At 42.8% G+C, this 25,722-nt stretch overlaps 1 protein-coding gene across 3 annotated transcripts in view; it reads left to right on the plus strand.

Annotated features, from left to right (window-relative positions):
* Nucleotides 1-25,722, plus strand: part of FRAS1 (Fraser extracellular matrix complex subunit 1) — a 420,604-nt gene that overhangs the window by 348,205 nt on the left and 46,677 nt on the right. For 2 of the 3 annotated variants that reach the window (XM_037147065.2, XM_053655680.1), the window contains 11 exons: nt 5,427-5,551; nt 5,805-5,945; nt 7,697-7,924; nt 10,441-10,554; nt 12,953-13,103; nt 14,134-14,293; nt 16,456-16,624; nt 19,019-19,265; nt 20,499-20,843; nt 22,398-22,558; nt 23,152-23,299. In XM_037147065.2, coding sequence (XP_037002960.2) covers nt 5,427-5,551; nt 5,805-5,945; nt 7,697-7,924; nt 10,441-10,554; nt 12,953-13,103; nt 14,134-14,293; nt 16,456-16,624; nt 19,019-19,265; nt 20,499-20,843; nt 22,398-22,558; nt 23,152-23,299 — 1,989 coding nt within the window. Of the gene's footprint in view, nt 1-5,426; nt 5,552-5,804; nt 5,946-7,696; nt 7,925-10,440; nt 10,555-12,952; nt 13,104-14,133; nt 14,294-16,455; nt 16,625-19,018; nt 19,266-20,498; nt 20,844-22,397; nt 22,559-23,151; nt 23,300-25,722 lie in introns of those variants that run through there. The other variant, XM_053655681.1, reaches the window with a different exon arrangement.

Raw genomic sequence — 25,722 nt, forward strand, 5'->3', positions numbered from 1 at the left:
CTTGTGGCAAGAACCCAAACTGCGGTTCAGCTGCTTAGCCGAGAGTTGGGCGCTGTGTGTTTCAAGTCAGGGAGGGGTGGTACTGGAGTCAGGTGTCTCCGGAACAGCACCGGATCTCACTGTTATTTACTGTGGAGCTTCTGCAGGAGGAAACTTCTGTTTCAGAAGTTCCAGACACGCAGTACACAGGTGCACTTGCGCCTTAGCAGCTGTGACAGCATGTGACAGAGGACAGTGGGAGCCAAAGGACAGCAAGTTCTGCTTGAGAGAGGGGTGGGTGAGTCAGGAAAGACTCCCCCCTAAGTGATATTGGAGCAAAGGTATTCTTATATCAGCCTCTCTCAGTACTATGACACCAACCAAAATAGGACACAGCCATTGTCTTCCTGCGGGTCCCCCCTAGAGCAGAGGTGTATGAGCCTGCCGGCTGCCGTGCCCCATACAGCACACTGTGCGGCTTACGCAGAAATGTATTGTCTCGCAGGTGGGACCCCTGTAGGTCCGGGATGACAGTGTCAGTACGGTAGGTTTTGTCTGATGGAAGGACCTCTTCCAGGCCTCTCTCCTTGGATTATAAGTGGCCTTCTTCGTGTTCGCCCGGCGTTCTCTCTGTATGTGTATATTTGTGTCAAAGTTTCTCCTTTTACAAGGACAACAGTCGTACTGGATCAGGCACCTCCCTAGTGACCTCATCTTAATTAATTACCCGGTACATCTGCGACGATCTTGTGTCCAGGGAATGTCACATGTGAGGTACTGAGGGGTTAGGACTTCAACATATCAGTTTCTGGGGGCGGGTGGGGCACAGTTTAGCTCATAACCAGAGGCTTTGAGGAAAATCTGGAGCAGAAGGGCTGAGCCTCTCCTGTGGCAGGACCTCGCAGAGAGACACCAACAGCGTGCACAGAGCCCTCTCCGGCCGTGCGTGTGGGACGCAGGAGGCCCAGGCAACCCCCTCATCTCCTCTCGGGGAGGCGCTTATCCCCATGCCACCTCCCTGACCTGGACAGGATTTTCTCTAACATGCTGGCCTTCAGGGGAATTGGAAACACTAGCAGGGCTGACATAGGTCTCTGCAACACTGCCAGATACAGAGTTCAGCCAGCAGGTCGGTGACTGCAAATACCTTCAGTGGGATTAAAAGCCTTCAGGATATTTCAAACCTGCCATGACAGCCAGTGGGTATATTAGAAACACCATCTTGAGTAGCTAAGGCCTTCCAGTGCCCAATTAGCAAAGGTTCAAATTGAAAAAAGTAGAGAGATTGAAAAATCTGTGCTCAGGAGGGCCTCTTAGATATCAATTATAGTGAGTGAACTAAATTCATTCACCAAATATGTTTTGAGTACCTACTGTGTGCCAGGCACTATGCTAGGTGCACATTAGTCAAGAAACCACCAAAATACTTGGCTTCCTGAAGCTTACATTCTAGATGCAGTGTATCACCTTCTGGCACTTAATTGTCGATATCATTCAGATGATAATAGTAAATACCCCATCAAAATCAATATTTAAGATAAGAAAAAGGTTATAATGAATAAAGGATAAGAAACACTTCAATTCACAAATACTATAGTGCTGATATTTCAGTGGTTAGATGTATGAGTGGTTTTTGTGATTCTTTACTACTTTCTTGTGCTTTTCACATCTTTTTAAAAAGGCATATATTACTTTTATATTGAAAAAAAATTAAAAGATAAAGATGATATCCAAGAGGCTCCCTGTCTAGTCTGAGAAGGCTAGATGAGTTTTACAAAAAGAGCTCCTCGCAGGCATAAACTTTGGAGTCAGACCACCTTGAGTTCCAGTCTCGGCTCTGTCCCCATGTCACCTGTGTGACCTAGGAAAGGTCACATTGCCTTTCTAATTGTATTGCAGTGTCCTAATCTATAAAAATAGAAGTGCTATGCCAGCCTTGACCTCTCAGAGTTGCTAAAAGATAAAACCTAATATATATAAGGAAGCCTAACATAGTATTTTTATACATGCTTATGTGTTCAGTGTTTTCTAGATAGAACTGGGAAAGGCCTACTAAGATCAAGCCTAGAGCTCTCAGGCACTGCTGGTGGGAACAGAAAGGGGTACTGCCTGCTTTGGAAAATAGTTTTTCAGTTTCCTAAAAAGTTATACCCAGCATATGTTCTAGCCATTTCACTCTTAGATATTTACCCAAAAGGAATGAAAACTTAAGTCTGTACAAAGACTGGTACACAAATGACCATAACAGCTTTATTTATAACAGCCTCAAACTGGAAATAACATAAATGTCCATCAACGGGGTGAATGGATAAGCAAACTACGACACATGCACAAGATGGGACACTGCCCCGCAATGAAAAGGAATGAGTGTTAACTCGTGCTGCAATGCAGATGCATCGCCACATAATTATGCCAAGTGGAAGAAACCATGCACACAATAGGACATATGATACGAATCTGTTTATAAAAGAGAAAATGCCAGCTAATCTAGAGTGACAGAAAGCAATTTATTTATTACTTGGGGATAGGGGAGTGGATGGAAAGGATGGAGGATTACAGAGTGTCACCTGGAAACTGTGGGGTGATGGATATGTTCACTATTTTGATTAAGGTCATGGTTTTATGGATGTGCCAAAGCTTGTGCAATTGTACACTTTAAATATGTGCAACTTATTATATGTCCATTTCTTCTCAATAAAAATGTTTTTAAAAAATCAATCCTGTCACTTCCTTCCCAAGAGGAAGGAAAATTCTGTCGCCTTTATCAGTCAGTCTTAAACTCCCATGAAGAGAAGAGTGAAGTAAGTGACTGTTAGACTGCGACAACCCACACAAGTATTTCCCCATGAGCTATGAGGATGGAGTCACAGCGGGGGGAGAGATTTAAATTCCTCAGCTCAGCCAGCCTGAAGTTATTAAATTTTTAAAGAATTGGTATGGATTTCTGTCCAGACAGCAAGACAAGGCTGTGAGAAAGGGGGGCTACATTTTTCCCTTTCCTGCCTGTCAAGAGCTGATGCAGCAAGCACAGAAATATAAAATGCCTCATCAAAAAATTAATGCCCCGATATCAGCAGGCTATTGTATCTGGGCGACAAATTTCAGTTGATAGAGATGCAAATATAAACCATGCAGGTTTATTATTATTATTTGAGACAGCTGTGAGACTGGTGTCACAATAAAAGTAGAATCTCTGGGGTTTTATACAGAAAAGCTAAACCGATTTTTCCAGGATTTCAAAGACAAATAATAAATCCTGGGCAGCAGCAAATGAATTCCAGGACCAAACAGGAGGATTAGATTAAGTGGATTAACACCTCAACACCCATGTCAGACACGGAGAATTGGTGTTGAGGGGCTGTTTCAGTCTTGGCTGGTGCCAGAGGGTGAGTCCCAGAAGCCTAACATGGAAGCAAGAATTTTGCACCAAATGTTGTCAGATTTAAAAACACAGAGATCTCGTTGTGGTTTTAATTTGCATTTCTGATGATTAGTGACATTGAGCATCTTTTCATGTGTCTATTGGCCATTTGTATGTTCTCTTTGGAGAAGTGTCTATTCAGGTCCCTTGCCCATTTTTTAACTGGGTTGTTCATTCATTTGTTTTTTAGTGTTGAGTTTTGTAAGTTCTTTATAAATTTTGGATTTTAATGCCTTATCAGATGTGTCTGCAACTACGTTCTCCTATTCTGTGTATTGTCTTTTTACTTTGTTGATGTTTTCCTTTGCTGGGCAAAAACTTTTTAGTTTAATGTGGTTCCATTTGTTTCTTTTTTTCTTTTGTTTCCCTTGCCTGGGGAGATATATCTGATAAAATATTGCTATGAGCAACATCTGAGATTTTGTTGCCTGTGTTTTCTTCTACAATTTTTATGGTTTTGGTGTCTAACATTTAAGTCTTGAATCCATTTTGAATTTATTCTTGTGTGTGGTCATCACTAATCATCAGAGAAATACAAATTAAAACCACAATGAGATATCATCTCATGCCTATCAGAATGACTCTCATCAATAAAATAATGAACAACCAAATGCTGGAGAGGATGTGGAGAAAGGGAAACCTTTCTACAGTTGTTGGCGGGGATGCTGATTGGTGCAGCCACTGTAGAAAGCAGTATGGAGATAACTCAAAAAATTAGTGATGGATCTACCTTTGGACCCAGCAATCCTATTTATGGGAATATATCCAAAGGAACCCAAAACACTAACTTGAAAGAACATAAGCACCCCTGTGTTCATTGCAGCATTATTTACAATCGCCAAGATATGGAAGCAGCCCAAGTGCCCATCAGTAAATGAATGGATAAAACAACCATGGGACATTTACACAATACAATACTACTGGGCAGTAAAAAAGAAGGTTTTACCCTTTGCAAAAGTATGGATGGATCTGAAGAACATTATGCTAAATTAAATAAGCTAGGCAAAAACAAATACCATATGGTTTCAGTCATGTATAGAATCTAATGAACAAACTGAGCTAACAAGCAAAGTAGAGACAGACTCATAGATGGAGAGCAGATGACAGCTAGTAGGGTGGAGGGATTGTACAGAAAGGAAAAAGGGACTCACGGATATGGACAATAGTGTGGTGATTACGGGAAGGAGGGAGGTATAAGGGAACTAAATAGTAATGAAAAAATACAATAAAATTTATTAAATAAAAAATTTTAAAAAATAAAAATGAAACCATAGAGATGTTATTCACTTGTGGGATACTTTGGCATTATTAAAAATCACTTTAGATCTTTGCACTTTTAAAAAGACTCTGGAAAACATTTAACATGTTTCTATCAAGCTCTTAAAGGACAGTGGATACGTAGGCCCTTTTAGAGTTGATTTAGACTGATTGTTCAAAGCCCCAAGTCATGCAGTAAATTCGCTGTCAGTCTGGCTAGAGTGGTATATGAGAAACTAGAATCATAGACCTTGAGAGGGGCCTTTTAAGAGAGAGACTTGAAAGTGACCTTGAAGAATATCCAGTAAAACAATGTAGGCTGGGGAAGCCTTGACAATCACAGAAACAAGGCTAGGTTTAGCCAAGCCCTATTAGTCCAGGGTTCAAAAGCTACACCACTGCACAGTGTTAGAAATCAGGGCAGGCTTTTAGAAAGGACTGTGAGGCTACGGGGGAACATATAACCTAAAAGAGGAGTTTGGGCAAGCAGGCAATGGCTCTCCCTTTCACAGATTCGACCTGCATACATACACCCTAAAGGAGAGGAGAGTAGCATTTATTGAGTGCAAATTAAGTTAATGTGCTTCCATACAACATACGCTGTTGTAGGAAACCAGTACGCAAACAACCCCAACTCAAGGTCTCAAGGAGAAGCACATAAATGCTATGAGAAAAATACAAAGGACCCTACTTATGATGTGTCCCTAGCCTTAGAGTATGGCTAGCATTCTTACATTCTTTTTCTGTTTCCCTTCTCTCCTTTTGCTAGGTATCCAGATTACTTCCTTTACTCAGGCTGACCTGGCTTCACGAAATGTTCAGTATGTCCATTCCAGCAAGTCTGAGAAACACTCAGATGCCTTCAGCTTTACGCTGTCAGATGGAGTCAATGAGGTAGGTGGGAAACTCCATTCACAGACCAGTCTGCAGAGCACTGGTGCTATCAGAGCTTCATTTCCCCCTGCTCTCAGCTAAGGACAGAGGCAGCTTCTGACAGCCCCTGGGGCTCTTGCCCAAGGGAACTCATATTTGAGTTCCTCGTCAGTCCGATTTGCCAGGAATGATGTGAAAAGGAAAGCAGAGGGCCCCTACTCGTGCGGGGCTGAGGGCATGTGTTCCTCCAACCTGCACATTTGTGCCATTCTAGGTGACTCAAAATTTCCATATCACTATTCGCCCTGTGGATGATTCACTGCCCATTGTACAGAACTTGGGGATGCGGGTACAGGAGGGAGTGAGAAAGACCATCACAGAGTTTGAGCTCAAGGCCATGGATGCAGACACAGAGGTAAGAGATTTCCCCCTGGTTTTCTGGGTGGATGAGAGGCTGATCCCCTGACAGCTGTTGCTTTGTGACTGTGTATCCCGAGGGGAGGGCAGAATGGGGAGGTCAGTACAAGTATCCTCGAAGGACCGAAACCCAGGAGAGACCACGGCCTTCTGGAAAAGAGAAAAATGAATACACTTGCTGAAACCCTAATCCAAAGTAACAATCATTTTAACATGCTGAATTTTTATGATGATTTATAGAAAATCAGGTAGATGATGTTCTACAAATGTTTTCATTACTCCTTATTAACGTGAACAAGGACTTTTGGTACCTCTACATTTTCCCTTATTTTTACCTCCTTTACTCAGACTCCTCTGGATGACAACTAATTATTACAGTTGAGATATCTTCAGGGAACGAGGCCTTACCCAGTAAAACGGGGCCTGCAGAGCCAGACCTCTCATTCTCGTTGGTGCTTCAGGGGAAGGGCGCAATCTCCTGGTGTGATTTAGCCCCCATAAAAGAGCACCACGGCATTTATTAGTTAGCCCTGTGCCCTGTGCCAGCTCTCATTCATTCATCCGTTCACTCTGTCAGCAAGGACCCATCACCTTGCAGTGCTGGGCTCTGCTCTGGATGCAGACGACAGCTGGGAACAAAACACACCCAGTTCCAGCTGTAGGGGGTTTTCAGCCTTTGGTTAGGGGGACATACAATAAGGGAAGAACATATAATACCACGTCAGATAGTATGAGTGCTCTGAATAACACTAAATGCAAGATAAAGGAAATAGAGATTGATGAGTATGCTATTTTATTTACTCTTTTTAAGAGAGAGAGAAAGGAAGGGAGATAGAAATATCAATTTGTTGTTCCACTTACATGCATTCATTGGTTGATTCTTGTATATGTTCTGACTGGGGTTTGAACCCACAACCTTGGTGTATTGGGATGATGCTCTAACCAGCTGAGCTACCCAGCCAGGGCTGGTGGGTGTAGTGTTTCAAGCAGTGTGGTCAGGAAAGCCTTCTCTGAGGAACAGAGATGTTATGATATAGAAGAGCAAGCAATGCAGTCAGTTATCTGGGAGCATTTCTGTGCAGAAGAACCAGAAGTGCAAAGGCCCTGTGGTCAAATGTACTTAGAAACTTTTGAGTTACAAGAGGCCGAGAGGGTGGAACCCAGTAAACAAGCAGAGAGGGGAAGAGTGGGTCCAGAAAGGAGTCCTGGGACCAGGTCACAAAGGGCCTTGTGGGCCCAGGTCAGGCCTTTTCATTTTATTCTAAATTGGTAGGAAGTCATTGTACAGTCTTGAGTGGGGTTTTCTTCCTTTTTATTTTTGCTTCTATGTGTCACCCTAGAAGCAGTGATTAGAAATGGGAAGTAAACTTCTTATGCATATGGGATTCTGTATATAAGAGCTTTGGGAAAGTGGGGGAAATGGTTAGAAAGGAAATGCATAATATTAAAAGGTCTAGTTCCTATCATCCTGGGAGAGGTTAAGGATTCAGATTTTCCCCTCTCACCCCCAAAGGATAAATGTAAACGTTTTAGTATCACAACCGAAGACACCAGAATATAAATTCAGTTATAGGAACCAATATAATTGTCCTCCTGAGTTTCTTTTTGATTATCTATAAGGAAAATACAATCCTCATTTTATAAATGTCTTTAGGCTTGGCTACACTTGACCACCTGTTGGCCATCAAGGACACATCTGGTTTCTCTTAAGAATTTCCCTTCTCCTCTTGCGTTTCACCTCCTCGACAGGCCGAGTCTGTCACATTCACCATTGTGCAGCCACCGCGTCATGGCGCCATCGAGCGAGCCACCAGCGGGCAGCGATTCCAGCACACCTCCACTTTCACCATGGAAGACGTCTACCAGAACCGGGTCAGCTACAGCCACGATGGCAGCAACTCCCTCAGAGACCGGTTCACCTTCACTGTTTCTGATGGGACAAATCCCTTCTTTATTATTGAAGAAGGCGGGAAAGAGGTGAGGTGAAAACAGTGGGAAGGGAGGCATAGCAAAGCATTCCAGAGGTTGTCCAGGGGCCGAACGTGGCATTTTAAGGCCAAGGATAGCCTTGTTTGAGTTCCTGTTCTGTCATTTATGATCTGGCCTTGAACAGATACTTTCTTCTGTAAAATGGGTACAATAATAATCACCAGCTTCAATTAGACTAGGGATCAAAGAGGTAATCCACATAAAGTATTTAACTCATGATTTAGCACATCATGAACACTTTCAATAGAAGTTGGTAGTTTCTGTTATTATTCTGATTATTCCTCCTTTCCCTTTACCTGTCCTTTAGTCCTTTAATATTTCTTTCATCTTTTTTTTTTCAGTAATATCATAGTGTTTTAGATTGTCTTTTTCTTTTATATGTTCCCTCAGTCAGCCAAAGTTTCTCAGTCTAATGGAGAACTAACAGTGCTTAAGAGCATGACTGCCCTCACCAGTGTGGCTCAGTTGCCTGGGCATCATCCCACAAAGCGAAAGGTCACTGGTTTGATTCCAGGTCAGGGCACATGCCTAGGTTGCGGCTTTTGACCCAGTTGGGGAGCATATGAGAAGCAGCCTATCAGTGTTTCTCTTGCATCGATGCTCTTGCCCTCTTTTTTCCCCTTTCATCTCCTTTCTCTAAAAAAATTATAAAATTAAAAACATATAGTATAGCTTGACCTGGCCAGTGTGGCTCGGTTGGAATGTCATCCCATAAACTGAAAGGTTGCGGGTTCAACTCTCAGGGCACAATGTCTGGGCTGCGGATTCAGCCCCTGGTTGGGGTGCATATCAGGCAACCAATCGATGTTTCTCTCTCACGGTTTTTTTTTCTTTCCCTCTCTTTCTCTCTCTCTTCCCCTCTTTCTCTAAGAAAACAAGAAAGTATGGCTTTTACATCCAAAAGACAATGATTTAAAGTCCAGCTCTGTCACTTTGTAAGTCATTTAACCTTTCTAAGCCTCAGCTTTCCTCTCTGTAAAATGGGGGTGATCCCTGCCTTTGCAGCGTACAGAAAGCACTTAGCCCACTGCCATACCGAGGAAACACCCTCAGCTGGGGCTGTAATCATCCTCAGGGCTACCATTCTAGGACCATCGTGGGAAACAGGTAAAGGCTTGTCTTTGGAGGTCAGGCAGCCATCAGGATTTTACTCCCTAATGAGAATTTTTCCCTTCTAATGTACAGGCATCTGGGAGAAACACTAAGAGAGCCCCTCCACTACCTTCCCTGCTATTTTTCCTCATTCCGTCGTTCCTTAGCCAGGTCCCCTGCAGTCCCATAACCCTGCCCCGGGAGTAACTGCAGCTCTGGTGGAAGCTGGGTGTGGACACGCCTACATCTCAGACACCTGTTTCTGACTCTGCAGGAGCCATTTTAGCCAGCTACACGATCACACCTACTTTGCTTCCAGAATTGCAAAAAGGGTCAGCTTCTTTGTCCTGCAATGTTCCTCTCATACTTTGATGAAGAATGGGAAAGTTTCTTTTCGTGGAAGAAAGTTCTTTCTGCATCCTTTGGCCTGTGAGAAGGTCGTCCCCAGCTGGGCGAACTGTGGGTGGGGCGGTCTCAGGATTTCCCTCCCCTTCCCGTCTGCCCAGCAGCACCACCTGGCAGATCACCGCTTTCACTTTCTTCTCTCTCCCAAACTGTAGCTGCTCCCCAGTTAGTGTGACTTTCAGAAGAGAAAAGATTTCAGAATAAATCAGCAGGAGTGCTTCCTCTCTGATAAATATAAAAGGTCACAGCAGGTCTCCAGAGGGAGCGTGTTATTTTAAAAATGTAAATTACTTAGAAGATGGGGTTGCCGCAGATTGAAAAGCCAGCACCTGCAGGCCTGCGTGGCAGCCCGCCTTCTCCCCGGCAGAAACGGTGAGGCACCGCGGCACACTCCCCACGGCTGTGTTGTGTGTGTATCTGTCTGCGCGAGAATGAAATTATGAACCAAAATTTCTCTTCACTATTTCCACAAATGCTTTTACTTTGAATTTCTTCTACCCCTTTACCCCACCTGGATAGTTCTCCCCCCCCCCCCCCAAAAAAAAAGGAAAGGACAAAATTTCTTTCCATGAAAACCTCTTTTTACATCTGGGTCTGGCAGAGTTCCACTGGAGACTTTGACATTAACATTTTAATGAGGGTTTTGGTCTGCCTCTCAGGAAAATCTTAACAGGAGTTATTGAAAGGAAAATGTTTTGTTTATTGTTTCACCTCAGGGTAATATTGAACTCACTAAAGAATGCATAGGTGTGTAAAAGTCAGCCTCCACCGCAGGTGGAATTCCAGCGAGAGGGCCACTTGTTTCTTGCCTTTCTTCTCATGTTGTTCCCCCGGCCAATCAGTATTCTCCCTTAAGCCTCATGCCAAGTGGTGTTAAGTGATGGAAACTGGCTCGGCCACCCATTCTGAAGCATCAGCTGATTTCAGGGCTTCCGGACCTGACACATTTCAGGTGTCTGTGAATAATGAGGGATTTTAAATTTTTTTTGTTTTTGTTTCCCCCACAGATTATGACAGCAGCACCTCAGCAGTTTCAAGTAGACATCCTCCCAGTAGACGATGGCACCCCTAGAATTGTTACCAACCTGGGGCTCCAGTGGCTGGAGTATATGGATGGCAAGGTAAGGCCTATCCATCTGCCACCTTCGCACTAACCAGCTTAGGCAATGGCCTTGGTCATGAAGATAATTTATGAACAGAATTCCAGTTCAAGTCATGTTCATTTTTAAGTGCGCTGATATTCCTAAGGCTGGAGGCCCTCATGAGTTTGATTAGGACTATATATAGTTTAATGTGTTCTTATAAAATGACTCCCAAAAATAGTAGTTCAAACAAAATAGCAATAAGTATGTTGGCCAAAAAGTTTGTTTAGTTTTTTCCATAAAATATAAGACACATTTTTTATTTTTACCTATAACTATATTGATTTGGATACTTTGAGTGTGTCGGCTCTTTCCCATGTGGCAGGCATAACAATGACTGTTCTCAATTAATGTCTCCATCACTATCAACTTCAACTGATCTACCCAACCATGGAGCACTGTCCAGTGTAAAATTCAGAGCAAGAAACTTCACAAATTACTTTTGACATGTTTGATAAGTCACAGCATCTTCTCCATACACTGTGATCTTTTTTTGCATTTCAGTTGCCTTTTTACTTTTCTTGAAATAATAAAGCATAATATGCTGAAAATGTTGAGTATTTTCTTCCATCTTCAATATTAAAATGGCTACACAAAAATTCACCAATTCTGATAAGTTTTTTTAAATGCACACTGATATGGCAGCTGTCACAGTGCAATCTAACAAAATGGTTCCAAATGAAGTTAAAGACAACTAAACACTACTAGAGCCATCTTACAGGAAAAAAAACAAGCAAACTTTTTGGCCAACCCAGTGTTTTCTTCCCTCACATGCAGGGTTGAATTCTAGGGCCCTGCATGGTGATACAGAGATGCAGATTCTTTCTGTCTTGTTGTTCTGCCATCATTGGCTTGTTGCTGTTGATCGTAGCCAAAACCTTTCAGCTATTCATCAGTATTCCAGTCCACGGGAAGAGGAAAACAGAGAGCAAGGAATATATTTCAAGCAAGTGATGCAGAAATTAAACATACCTCTTGCACACATATTATTTTGGCAAAATTGGTCACAGGGACCATGGGAGGCTGGGAAGTAGAGTCTCTAGCTGGACCCTCAGGTGCTCAGCTAAAAGTTTGTTAACTAGAGGCAGGGAAGGATGGATTTGGGGAAACACCTGGAATACGCCATAGATGGGAAGAAAGGATTTTTGTAGGCATCCTCAGAGGGATGGATACTTTAGAAATTTCTTTCTCCTTCTCCTAAATCCCAATTTGGTCATTATGCCATAATTCTCCCCTGGTGACATGTCTAGCAGTAAATCCCTGACCCCCCCCAAACACACAGAGTTGTTCAGTTGAGTTTGGGAACTGGTACTTTTCTTCTGCTTGTGGTATTCTCTCTAAGCTGTAGATATTCCCATGTTTGTGGAGCTGATAGGTTGTTCAGGTGCACCTCAGAGTCACGGATTCAGCTGCAGACCACCACAGTAATGCGAGTATCACAGGGAAGAGAATCAACATCTTCCACCAGAGACCTGCTGGTGGAAGGTCCTGTCTTTCATTTTTAAAAGACACATCTGTGAAGCACAATAAAAGAAGGTATACCTATATATATGGCTGTTTTGCTATAACTTTCCATGGTCCTAACTGGAAGTTTTAAAACATATGAAACAAAATTAGTACAAACCTTTTGCCCTACTTTATTTTTTTCCCCATATTCAGAACCTTCCTGGTTCTCTTCTTGGAAGTCCACAGTCCGTTTTCTACTTCCAACCCCTACCCTTTTTGCAGGGACAGACACTTGTCAAAGTCACACTGACCTCTATTTTGCCATGTTTAAAGGTCAGTTATATGTCCTTACTTTACTAGAGCTAGTAACATTTAATACTACTGACCATCCCTTTTTTCTTTCAAACCTTCGCTCTCATTAAATATTCGTTAATTGAGTTAAAATACAGGCAGTCTATTTGGGCAAAATTAGGGCATCATATTTATCTTACTCAATTGCCCTCATTGCAGTTGACCCCTATAAGGTATAAAGTGCCCATCTTTCCTGTATGGTATCATTCTTTAAAAGTTCCAACCTTCTTTAAAGACCAAACTCAAATTCCACCATTTCAAACCCTTCCTTCCCCAGTTCAGAGGGAATTAATCTCTCCTCTTCCAAACAGTGTATAGCGCTCTTTTTGTATTTCCCAATATAGCTCTTACCTTGCAACTACCTTGCTTATCAGCCTTTCTTTCCCAATAAAGTGTGAACATGTCAAGGTCAGAGGCCGGGTGGTTTTTATCCTCATAGCCTCTTCAGTACTGACAGAGTTTTCTATTCAGTAAATGCACTCAGTAAATCATTGTTGAACTGAATTAAATCTGAGTCACAGAGTCTTGTTCTTGCTTTATTCCCACCTCAGGAATTAAATTTAATGTGTTTCTATTCCAGGCTACCAACCTGATCACCAAGAAGGAACTGCTGACCATGGACCCGGACACAGAGGACCTGCAGCTTGTCTATGAGATCACGAGGGGCCCCCAGCACGGCCATGTGGAGCACAAGCTGCAGCCCGGCAGAGTGGCCGTGACTTTCACGCAGGGTGGGGACTCTGAGACCCGGGAAATGGGAGGAATCTATTTGACCACTACTCCCCCTACCTCTCTGATCTTACAACCACTGCTAGCTTCTCACCCCCATATTACCTATTTGCACAAATAGGTCTTTTAGTGTCTAACCATCCAACTTTGGAATTTTACTTCTCTGACTTTTTTCCTGTAACTCTGAATTATGCCCCCCACCAAAAAAAATCATCTTTACCAATCTTCCTCAGCTCCTAAAATGCTTTAGTTTTGGGCCAGATTTTCTGGAAGGGATCATATCTTGGTTTCCTTTAAAAACAGCCACCAGAATTTATGAAATGTCTGTGATGCTGTGTGGTTTATTTTTTGTTCTTTAAGGGTTATGGATTTTTTTTAAAGTCCATGTTGATTTTTTCAGTCAATATGGGTGGATTCCTCAATAGAAATGTTTTCCTGTTTTGAATCCTATCAAACAAACCATGTTGCGTTTTAGATTCTCAGAAGCTTTCTACAGTCTTCTAGCATCTTCTGAGGAGGGACCTGACTGGAGGCAGTTACTGAGAAACGGCACATTACAAGTCACGTGCCGTGTTTCCTTTTCATCTGTCCTCAGTCTCGTGTGCTCTCCGAGGCCGTGTTATCTGTGCCTTGTGTGGGCGCTGTTTTAATCCAACCGTAGCTTTTCTTGTCTTCCAAATAACCTTACTGAGAAGGGAGTAGTGTGGACATGAGCATATATGCACGGGAAGTGGTCACAGATCCTCTCTGTCAGCTCTCAGACTTGTGTCTAACATTTCGTAGACATTTATTAACACGTTTTTTGCCAAAAACCTGGAATTCTCATTTTACAATAGGATATTTTCTGTACATAAAGGTGGTCTTTTGTCACATAGAGCTTATTTTTACATCTGGCAGAAATACTTGTTTGTTTTTGAGACCACCCATTCTGTCTATGATCCATTAGAAGAATGAAGTGAGCGTGTCAGTCGGGGCACCTATGAGGCTGTTTTTACAACCCTGGATTAATTCCCTGTGTCTTTTTTCTCACAGAGGATGTGAACTTGGGGTTGATTCGTTACACGTTGCATGAAGAGAAGATCCATGAGATGATGGATAGTTTTCAGTTTCTAGTAAAAGACAGTAAACCCAATGTGGTCAGCGACAATGTCTTCCACATCCAATGGTCCCTCATCAGCTTTAAACATACCAGGTACAAGTGTAATTTTGTGTTCTTCTTGAGAAATGAATCAGGCAAACAGAGGAGTCAGGAGGAAGCACCTGTGGGTCCGCTGTATTTATCTGATGATGGTGGTGCTGATAACAGTAATAAAACTAATGATTGTACCAAGTATTTCTTGAATACTATATGTACCAGGCACTATACTAGGTACTTGACCTATATCACCTCATTTGATGCTTGCAGCGTGAGATGAATGCTACTGCTGCCCCTGCAACAACAAAGCAATAGAGACAGAAAGAGGTGAAGTAACTTGCCCAAAGTCAAGCAGCTAATCAGCAAGAAAATCAGGGTTTAAGTCCAGTGTTCCTCACGATTGTGCTCTACTGCCTCCCCTACAGTATTTTTGCTTTTGTCTTCCAGTTTGAGAAGATAATCCAGTAGGACCCCTAGGGGGAAAATGTACCTTCAAGTCCTGCAAATAATCACTGGCCCCAAGAACAACATCTTTGCCTTCCATCCACATTCTCTCTGTTCTCATGCTCATATCCTCCCCCTGGTTTTTTTGGTATTCATAGGATCGTATATCTGTAGGGACATAGTCATAGCTTAATGCAGACAGCTCTTAAAGACGCTTTCATAGTCTGTTGGGGAGTTGAGAAGCAACCAGAGAGGCACCAACCAATAAAGGAGGGCAAACACAGTGATGGTTTTATAGGTTAAATTATAACTAGGATTATAATTTTTGCAGAAGGAAGAATTCTTTAAATCTATATTTCATACTCACTGGAACTTGAGGGGGAGAAAGGGAAAACATACAAAGTTGGTTTCGTGTGTCCCAGATGTAGGCTATTCTATTCTTACACACACTTGAGTGAGAATTACTGGAAAATTAGGATCAACTTTTATATTTGTATTGTTTTCTACCTCTTTTATTAAGTAAATTAAATAAAAGAGGTAAATACCTCTGCTATTTACCTCTTGTTTTATCTCTTTCAAAATGAACTGAATAACACTGATCACGTGTGCTGGAAACCCACTAGTGTCTAATGGAGTAAACAGTGTAGAGGCCCCCAAAGCTGGCAACGACTAACCCACGGAGGCGCTGTGCCTGCCACCCTCACTGCAACAAGACGCTATTCCAGGTCCAGTCCTGTCCCCGGTGATGAAAAGCAAAGCGCATCTGACCCACCACTCACTAGATATTTATTATGAATAAATAGCACATGCATAGTGTGCCTCCTATTTTGCAGAAGCAATACGAATTCCTAGCAGCAAACTAAGTTAGCTCTGTGTCTTGATCCACACAGGCCGCTATAACGGAAAGCCATAGAGTGCGTGGCGTGTAAACAACAGGCATTTATTTCCCACAGTTCTAGAGGCTGGGAAGTCCAAGATGAGAAGGTCGGCAGATTAGGTGTCTGGTGCCAGCTCGTTTTCTGGTTCATAGACTGTTGTCTTTTCACTGTTACCTTGTATGGGAGAAGGATGAGAGACCCCCCCTGGGGTCTCTTTTATAAGGGCACTAATCTCATTTATAAAGGTTCTACCCTTATGACATAATCACCTCCCAAAAGGCCCACGCCCTGATGCAATCATTTTGAGGGTTAGGATTTCAACATAAGAATTTGAGGGGGACCCAGACATTTAGTCTATAGCACCCTGCCACCTCCCCTGCTGTCTCAAAGCTCCATTTGTCTAATCACCTTTGTTACCTAGGCCCACTTCTCATTTCTAACCTCTGGCACTGCCCCCGTCCTCTGTGTGCCTAGGAAGCTAATCCAGTCAGGCCCAGCTGAGCTAGGTCACCGCTTCCCAAGCAGCATTTTCCCTAGGAACCCGCTGACCTATTCTGATTGCCACACTAGGAAGGGTCTTTATGTCATTTCTCCACATTCTGAGATATGACATTCATAGCTCCTTTTTGCTGCCATTTTCTAAATAACTTTCCACTTTCTCTGAAAATGAGGCAGGTACCATTCTGCATCCACAGCTTCCTTGATCATTTGATGCTGTGTCTGCCCCAGGTGAGCGCATTTCCTCAATTTACAACCCAGCTTCTTATACCAATCAAACCTCCTCTTCTCTGAAATGCCTGCGAGCATCAACCAACCAGAAGAGACTGGCATTAAACAGGCAGACTCTTTACAGCCCAGGGGCAGGATTTCAGAGACTACCTTTTTGTGTGTTTCTAGCTACAATGTCAGTGAGAAGGCGGGGTCTGTCAGCGTCACAGTGCAGAGGACCGGGAACCTGAACCAATACGCCATCGTCCTGTGTCGCACAGAGCAAGGCACCGCCAGCTCCAGCTCCAGGCTCAGCTCCCAGCCTGGGCAGCAGGACTACGTGGAGTATGCTGGCCAGGTAGGTGGGCAGCGGAGGGAGATGCCTCTGAGTCCTGAACTTCCCACAAGAGCTGTGATGTGGTTGTAGGCTACTGTGGCACCTTCCCACTTCTTTTTATCCCACCTCCCTTTCCACTGGCATCTTTTCTCAAGTAATTGTCCTGTGGTCCTTTCCCACAATACTTTGTTCTTCACAGTTGTGGGGGCTGCTTCTCTCACAGTTCCCCCCGAGTGCCACGGATGAAGAGTAATCATGACTGAGATATGATGTAATCTGCTTGGGGAGGAGAAGTGAACAGTGGCCAGTTTCTCAGGGAAAAAGGCCAGCTGCAGCCAGTTTCTCCCAGGAGAAAAAGGCCTCGAGCCCCCTCTTCCAGAGCCTTTTATTTGGGTTGTAATACGTAGGAATACAGGGCGGCAAGGATCAAACAGTAGATAACATTTCAAAGAAATCTGAGGGCTTACTTTGAGTCAGTCTGTCAGGAACAGAGTTTTAGGGTTTCTTACTCTAATCCTTAACATATGAATGAAAGCACTCTTAGCAGAGCAGATTTCACAGGTTTATCAGCAAGTCTTTGTGATGCCAGATTTTTCCCCAGGACAGGCTCTAGCAAGGCAAGGGGCTGCACCTCTCCCCAAAAGGTATTCAGGCTTAAGGGGATTAGAGCCAGGAAGCACTTCTCCCAGAGAACATGGGGACTCAGGCTATGTCAAAGCCAGGGGGCAAGAGTCCATTGCTCCCTGTTGCAGCCCCCTGAGGCCTCCCAAGTGATCGAGTCTGGCTTAGGTTGCCCCCTGCTGTGAAGGGTCTTACCCATCACTGACTTCCGACCAAGCTTTGGGGTCAGGGAAACTGAGGCAGGGTTTGCTTCCAGAGACAAGCTTTGTCTCCTGCGGCTGGCATTCCAGAGGTCATCCCTCGCCCTTAGCCACAAGGGATCGATATACAATTACTAAAACCAGTCAGGGCGGTCTACAACACACAGTCTGCCTAATCTCCATGGACACAATACTGCCAAAGGTGAAGTGGTACCCAGCTTCTCAGTCTTTACACTTTGACTCATGACCAAAAAACCTCCTAAAAACACAGTCTTCAAAGCCTCATATTCTACATTCGACCTTTGGTGTCCTAACCTTTTTTCTCCACCTTCTTTACTTGAAGGGAGAGAAGATCTTTCTTGTGTGGGGAGACCAGTTGGGAAGCTCTTGGATGGGGTAGGAGAGAGATGATGGGAGCTTAAGCTGCAATTATAAAGTGAAGAAGTGCAATTATGAGGAGAGGAGTGGGTGATTCAACAGATGGGTGTGCCAGCAACTGACAGGACGTAGCAGTGCACTGGATAGTGGGGCAGAAGGGAAAATCGGCGGTGGCGCCCTTGCTAGGGAGGACACCATACGAAAAGCAGGTTTGGTGAGGGTGTGATCTTGACTTTGCTTCAAACGTGTTGAGTGTGAGTTGCCTTAGAAACAATCAGCGGACAGCTACACACGCTGGTAGGGCGTACAGGGAGGGGTTCTGGGGTAGAGAGAAACATTTGTAAGTCTCCATGTAGCAGTGGAGGTAATTAGTGCCAAGGTGTGAGTGAGAGAGAGAAAAAGGAGAGAATGAGAGCCAAAGAGAAAGGAGGGGGCTGGAACGGTAAATCCTTTATGGCAGAGTGCCTCTGTGTGTCATCTTTTATGTGTGGCGTGATGCCTGGCACTTGTTAAATCTTCATTACAATTTTTTTCAAAGTAATTTCATCATCCTTGTGGGAACATAAACAACAGAAATCATAAAGAGGAGTGGTCTCTCTCCAAGGCATTTCAGATGGACTCAGTGAAGGCCCCTCATGTGAAATTTAAAGGAGGAATTAGAAAAGAAGAGATAGGCTAAGAGACTTTTAACAAAATGATGAAAAGAGTCATGCACTCCTATGTTTCAAAGAAAGATAAAAGGAAGTGTGTTCTGGATCCTAAATAGAGATCTGTGGAGTGTTTCATTTGGTTGGGAGTGTTTTGAAACGTGGAGCTTAGTAAAAATTTGATTAGCTGATTAGATTGTAATTTCTGTTGATGAAAATTATGTGTTTTCTAGAGGTTTATGACTATTTTTATGCATGTTTTGCTTGTCTTGTTTACACAAAGTGCATTCCAGGCCCATTTCCTGCCCTTTCAATTTTGAACAAATCTATAGCCCTGTTTCCATTTGAAGGTTTTATCTTCCTCTTATTTTTAGACAAAGTAAAACTGAGCCTTGTAAGTTCACAATTATAGGCACATAAAATCATTTCTCTCTCTTTTGGACCAGGCTACTATATTCACATTCTAGATCTGGCCCATCTTGTTGGCAAAGGATCTAGTCAAACAGAAAGTTAAAATTTTGTCTGGCTTATCACAGTGTAACTTTTTCTGAATTCACACCTTGTGACAGGTGCAGTTTGATGAGCGAGAGGACACCAAATCCTGCACCATCGTCATCAACGATGATGACGTGTTTGAGAATGTGGAAAGTTTCACCGTGGAGCTCAGCATGCCAGCATATGCCCTACTAGGGGAGATCACCCAGGCGAAGGTCATTATCAATGACACTGAGGATGAACCCACATTAGAGTTTGATAAGAAGACCTACCGGGTCAACGAGAGTGCTGGTTTTCTCTTTGCACCTATTGAAAGAAAAGGTCTGTTGGCGCCAAAGGTGACAAGGAGCTGTAGTCCCTTTTATGTACCAAGTGCTCATGTACCATATTAACACGTATATCTAAGTACTTTACATGTGTTAACTCACTTACATCCACAGCACAACTGTAATCAAGATCCTACCTAGTGAGTACTATCAGAAGGCTTCTGTTGTTAGTCGAGGCTGTTAGCAGCCCCATTATTCTTTAATGGATCTAGAAGACTTTATATTTGGTCTTGAAAATATTCATGTACTTGGGATTCTTAATCAATCACCCAATCCATAAAATATTTATAACCCTGGTCAAGGATGGAAGTTACAATTTTCAAGAACTGATTTTCCATCTTAGTTCTTGAAAGACAGGAAATGTGTTTGAAGATTTCCTTGCGTGAATGTCACATATAGAACTCAGATGAGAAACACACTGTGTGTAGGAACTTAAGGTCAGTTCTTGAGGGGCTGAAAATCAAATCAAAGATCTTATGGAGTTATGATTGTACAATATTGAGACTTTAAAACTCAGGAAACTAAACCTTTATTCAGAGCCACACAATGCTTATAAGTGATGATGTCAGGTTTTTCATTGAAGCTGCTGACTGGGTATTAGTGTGACCAACACGACAGACACTGCAGACCCTTGATGGCGCCCCCTGGGCAGCGAGCAAGGCCCCAGGGACTGCTCGGGGCCAGCAAGCTGGGCCCAGACCAGGTGTCACCCAGGGCAGTGGCAGCACCAATAAGTAAAGTCATGTGACAGAGATGTAGGTTTTGTTTTGCCTTTCTTTTTTTTTAAAACAAGCTTGTTTTTTCTTTTTTTTTTTGCCCACTAAGTACAGAAGTTTATTCAGAAAAGCAGTAAACTGTGCTCATAGCACTATCTTGGGTACACAATTACTTTGCTTCTTAAAGCACCAAATATATCTCTTATCTTTCCACCCGCTGTGGTCTTAGATGGTGGGCAATGAGTCTTGTGAATTAATGGAGCACAAAATTTACAGAATAGGAAATTCATTTTAAGTTATTTGGTGAAGTATTTGGGGTATATTACATCCTCAAGTGGCTTATACCATAAACTCAAAAAAGATTGCCGTGCGGGAAGATTTCATGTCAGGGTGTGAACACAGTAGCGAGGAAATATGTCAGACGAAACCAAGGTCACTAATTTGTCAGACATTTTAAAACTCGAAAAGTGCTCATTCAGATGCTTTGATTTCCTTGCCATTTTGTCTTTCAGGGGACTCCAGCAGCAGCGTCTCGGTGATTTGCTACACCGTCCCTAAGTCAGCTATGGGAAGCAGCCTCTATGCTCTGGAATCAGGTTCTGACTTTAAATCAAGAGGGAGGTCTGCCGACAGCCTTGTGGTATTCAGGCCTGGTGTCACCATGTCCACCTGTGACGTCATGCTCATTGATGACAGCGAGTATGAAGAGGAAGAAGAGTTTGAGATTGCCCTGGAAGGTGCTTCTGACAATGCCCGCATTGGAAGGGTGTCACTGGCCAAGGTGCTCATCAGTGGTCCCAACGATGCCTCCACTGTGTCCCTGGGCAACACGGCTTTCACTGTCAGTGAGGATGCAGGTAATGAAGAGCATCTCAAGGGTTCCATTACCCATCTCTTGATCCCTTTCTTGAATGATTTCCTCTTAGGTTTGAGAATGTCCTTAAGACATTGAGAATGCCATTCCTCACTGACACCACTGTTGGTCGAGTCATTATATAATGCTAGGCATTGCAACCAAGAATGAAAGGATGTAAAGAATAGGGAGTTTCATTCACTATTCTTGCTCTGGTTACTGATGGCAGGGAGGGATCTGGCTTTCGGCTTCATTGACTGACCTCTGTGGTCCAGAGGGAAAGCATGGTGCTAAGCATTTTGACTTGTGCAGGAGGAGAATGTGATCTATTGAGAATGGAGGTATATTATTAAGTACGCTTCTAGCTGCTAAAACAAATTCTAAACTGTTAGTGTCTTCACAAATGGAACTGCCTCATTCCTATAACAGCCCAAAGCAGTCAGGGAGCAGATTTCTTCCACCCAGATCTCTTTCCTGTCCTGGATGCACTGGGGTCCTCCTCATGCCGCTGGCAGACATCCCACTAGAAGGGCAGCAGAGGAGTATCTGCTGATCAGAGCCACTGGACAAGGCCTTTCACCTCTTTGAAGGTGGTATTTGGAGGGGTGGTGGGAATTGATATCTTTGAGTGCTTACAGAATGCCAGGGACCATACAATGTGCAGTTCATGCATTCTCAATCTTCTATAGAGAAGATAACATTATAGAGGAGAGAAAATGGAGACACAGAGTGGTTAAATAAATCATCAAAGATCAAGCAGTTAATCAGCCAGAGCTGGGGTTAGAAGCCGGACCTTTTTACTGTGTGTTGTTTGCTTCCCCATGCAACAGATGTCCAGCCTTGGCTACATGTGACCCCACAACATTCTGACTAGAAAAATGCGATTGATGGGTTTTCATATAGCTTTTCTTTGACCTTGATTGTGAAAACAGCTAAAAATATACATGTATATCATTAGGACCCTATGAGTATGATTTCACAGTGGACCAGAAGATGAGCTTCATTCCTAAGATAAGCAATAAGCACATATGGTTTAAGTAATGATGTGTGCACCACTCAGATAAAATGGGGAAATCAAACCAGTTAGGAACATTTAATTAGGAACATTCAGCTTCAGGCCCCATAGATTCCCCTAGCTGGTTCTTTCTTAATTGACTATTCTCTAACTCATCCCTGAGGCGCTAGTCTCAGAGTTTCTTCTCCCTGAATAGGCTTGTGATGTTTTTTTCAATGGATCTTCCCCCCTTTAAGTTCATTGTTTGTCTGTGAACTGTCTCCTTTGTGAAGCTACAAAACCTCTTTCCCCTCAGGGCTATCTCTCCAGCAGCCTCCAGGAGGCCCGCCTCCAGGTCTGCTGCTCATCCCGGTGTGAGCAGAAGGGCAGTGATGCCTCTCAGCCATCCTGGGAGCAGCTAGCGCAGGAGCACCCCTGAAGTCGGACTGGACAATCCAGCAGGATTAAACTGCTGCTGCTGCTGTGAAGGAAGTGTTGTTGTGAACGCCCCACTGATGTCCTGGCTCAGGCTTGACCATGGAAATCTCTGTGATCTTACTTCAGGCACAGTGAAGATTCCAGTTATCCGCCATGGGACTGACCTTTCTACCTTCACGTCTGTCTGGTGTGCTACACGCCCCTCGGATCCAGCTTCTGCCACTCCAGGAGTTGACTACGTTCCCAGCTCTAGGAAGGTTGAATTCAGGCCAGGTGTCACTGAGCAGGTGAGCACACAGTGGGGAAGGCAAGGTGAGTCTGATAATGCTGTGTCTAGTCTGCTGCCCAAACTCTCTGGAAGATGCTAAACTCTCCTTGCAGTACAACTTTCTTCCCTTTCCTCAAAAACACCAACATACAAACAAGAGAACAAATCTAGAAAGATTGTCCACACACTCACCCAGTGATATTTTCAGTATCTGATATCCAGCACCAGAGATTTAGGTTAGAAACCACATTTGTTTGATGTAAATATCAAACAAATATTGGCTGTAGAAACAAAACAGGGAAAGAAATAATTGTTCATGTATAACCAAAGAGTGTAATTTTATGGATTAAAAAAAAAATTTAAGACCACCAAAGAAGAGCAAGTTCTTGCCTTTGTCCTAATTTCCCCCAAACAGATGGGTGTTATATGTTCAGCATTTCAATAAGATTTGCTTGAATTTTTTTTATTTTAATTTAAAATTTTTTAATTGAGATATAATTGATGTATAACATTATATTAGTTTTGGGTGTACAACACAATGTTTCAATATTTGTATATATTGCAAACTGACCACCATACTAAGTCTAGTTGACATTCTGACTTCCCTTCTAGGACTGCACCTTAACGATCTTGGATGACACTCAGTATCCAGTCATTGAAGGGCTGGAGACATTTGTGGTTTTCCTCAGCTCAGCACAAGGGGCCGAACTGACCAAACCCTTCCAGGCTGTCATTGCAATTAATGACACATTTCAGGATGGTAAGAGATTGGGGATGCCAGCTGGTGGCTCAGAACATAGCTCTGTTTTTTTCCTTAACTTCCATGTGTATGACATTGGAACTTATTCACATCTCATTCAAGAGATGTGTGAGGGTGTGTGTGTGAGTGTGTGTACATGCGTATATGTCTGTGTGTGCACCAGCACATGTGCGCGCATACTTTCACACAGAAATATGGGAAAGAAATAATTGTTCATGTTTATGGCACTCCGCTACATACACAAAAATACATAAGCCTTGGCTGGGCTATGTCCTCAAAGTTTGAATTAGAGTCTATCATGACAAATGACCCAGCAGCACAGTATCCCCGGTACTGTTGGAGCAGATGGACATGAACAGTAACGTTGGGTGGAGCAATCATAGATTTCACAAAGGAGTCGGTATTTAAGCTGAGTCTTCAGGTGTGATGGCGGTTTACCTAATGGGTAATGAAATAAAGCTTTATCAGATAAAGAAATGCAGTATATATAAGGTATACAATTTTGAAAGACACATATTTAGAAAGCAGTAAGACACTTACTTTTGCTTTGAGCCCGGTTGGAGGTGAATAGGAGGAAATGAAATGGAAAGACAGATTGGAGTCAAGTTCCAAAGAGGTCTCATGTTCTAGCCTAAGGAATTCACAAGCAGAGGGAAGCAACAGGTGCTTACAAGCAGAAGAGTGGTGTGCTTTTTGTTTTAGGGAACTGATACCAGCCATCCTGTAGATGATATACAGGCATGAGGAGACACTATGTATATAAACAAAATGTCAATTGCCACTGAAGGCCTAACCTAAGTAATGTGAGGATGAACAGTAAAGGAAAGTTGCTTCTTAGGAAGAACTGATGAAATTCAGAATTTTCAGATTCTGGAGATGGGTGGAGATAAAGGCAAACCTTCCACCTCAAGCAGAGGGACCTAATCTGCATCCCCAGTGGTCGATGATAGAATCCACAATTAAACTCCTACAGTGAGTGAAAACTCACCAAAAAAGGAACAGGCAGCCCAGCAGAGTGGTCTTCAATATTTTTATTTATTTAAAATTTGTATTCATTTATACAGTAAAAACTGAAATGACAAAAAATGTATACTATGAAAACTATGGAAATTAAGTCTTCCTTTTACTCCTATTTCCCAGTTTGCAGATAGGAGTAAGGGTTAATAGACTGTTAAAAGGGAAAAAGGTGTCTTTGACAACACAAAACCCAAACAATACCACTGTAGCTTTTAAAAACCTTTTATTGAATTTATTGGGGTGACATTGGTTAATAAAACTGTATAGATTTCAGTCATACAGTTCTACAACACATCATCTCTATGTTGTGTTGTGTATTCACCACCCAACATCAAGCCTCCTTCCAACACCATGTGTCCCCCCTTCACCCTCTTCTACCTCCCGCTTTCCCTTTTGTAACCGCTGTACTGTTATTTTGTCTATGAGTTTGTTCATTTTTGTTTAATCCCTTCACTTTTTGCACCCAGCCCCCCCAACCCCTCCTCCTCTAAGAACTATTGGTTTGTTCTCCATATCTACGTGTCTGCTTCTGTTTTGTTTGTTTATTTTGTTCATTACGTTCCACATATGAGTGAAATCATATGGTATTTGTCTTTCACTGACTGGCTTATTTCACTTAGCGTAATACTCTCCAGGTCCATCCATGCTGTCACAAAATGTAAGATTTCCTTCCTTTTTCTGGCTGAGTAACATTCCATTATGTAAATGTGCTAACACTTTTTTACCCACCTATCTACTAATGGGCACTTGGATTGCTTCTAAATCTTGATTATTACAAATAAGGCTGCAGTGAACATACATATAGTCTTTTGAATCAGTGTTTTGGGTTCCTTTGGGTATATTCCAAGAAGTGGAATCACTGCATCATAAAGCAGTTCCACTTTTAATATTTGAGGAAACTCCATTCTGTTTTCCACAGTGGCTGCACCAACTAGCATTCCCAACCAACGATGCATTAAAGTGCATTTTCTTTTCTTCGCTGTCACAACACTTGTTGTTTGTTGATTTATTAATGATAGTCCCTTGACACATGTGTGGTGATATCTCAGTGTGGTTTTAATTTGCACTTTGTGATGACTGGTGACATTAAGCATCTTTTTGTGTGTGTATTGGCTATACATGTCCTCTTTGGAGAAGTGTCTATTCAGGTCATTGCCCAGTTTTTAAAATTGGATTATTTGCTTTTTTTGGTGTTGGGTTTTATAAGTTCTTTATAAATTTTGGCTATTAACCCCTTATCAGATATATCATTGGCTAATGTGTTCTCCCATTCAGTGGGAATAAGCGAACATACCTCAACATAACAAAGGCCATATTTGACAAACCCATGGCCAACATCATACTCAGTGGGGAAAAACTAAAAGCATTTCTTTTAAAATCAGAAACAAGACAGGGATGTCTGCTCT

The sequence above is a fragment of the Artibeus jamaicensis genome, unplaced genomic scaffold (genome assembly GCF_021234435.1).
Source record: "Artibeus jamaicensis isolate MK-2021 breed Jamaican fruit bat unplaced genomic scaffold, CSHL_Jam_final scaffold_1031, whole genome shotgun sequence".
In the NCBI taxonomy this organism is placed as follows: Eukaryota; Metazoa; Chordata; class Mammalia; order Chiroptera; family Phyllostomidae; genus Artibeus; species Artibeus jamaicensis.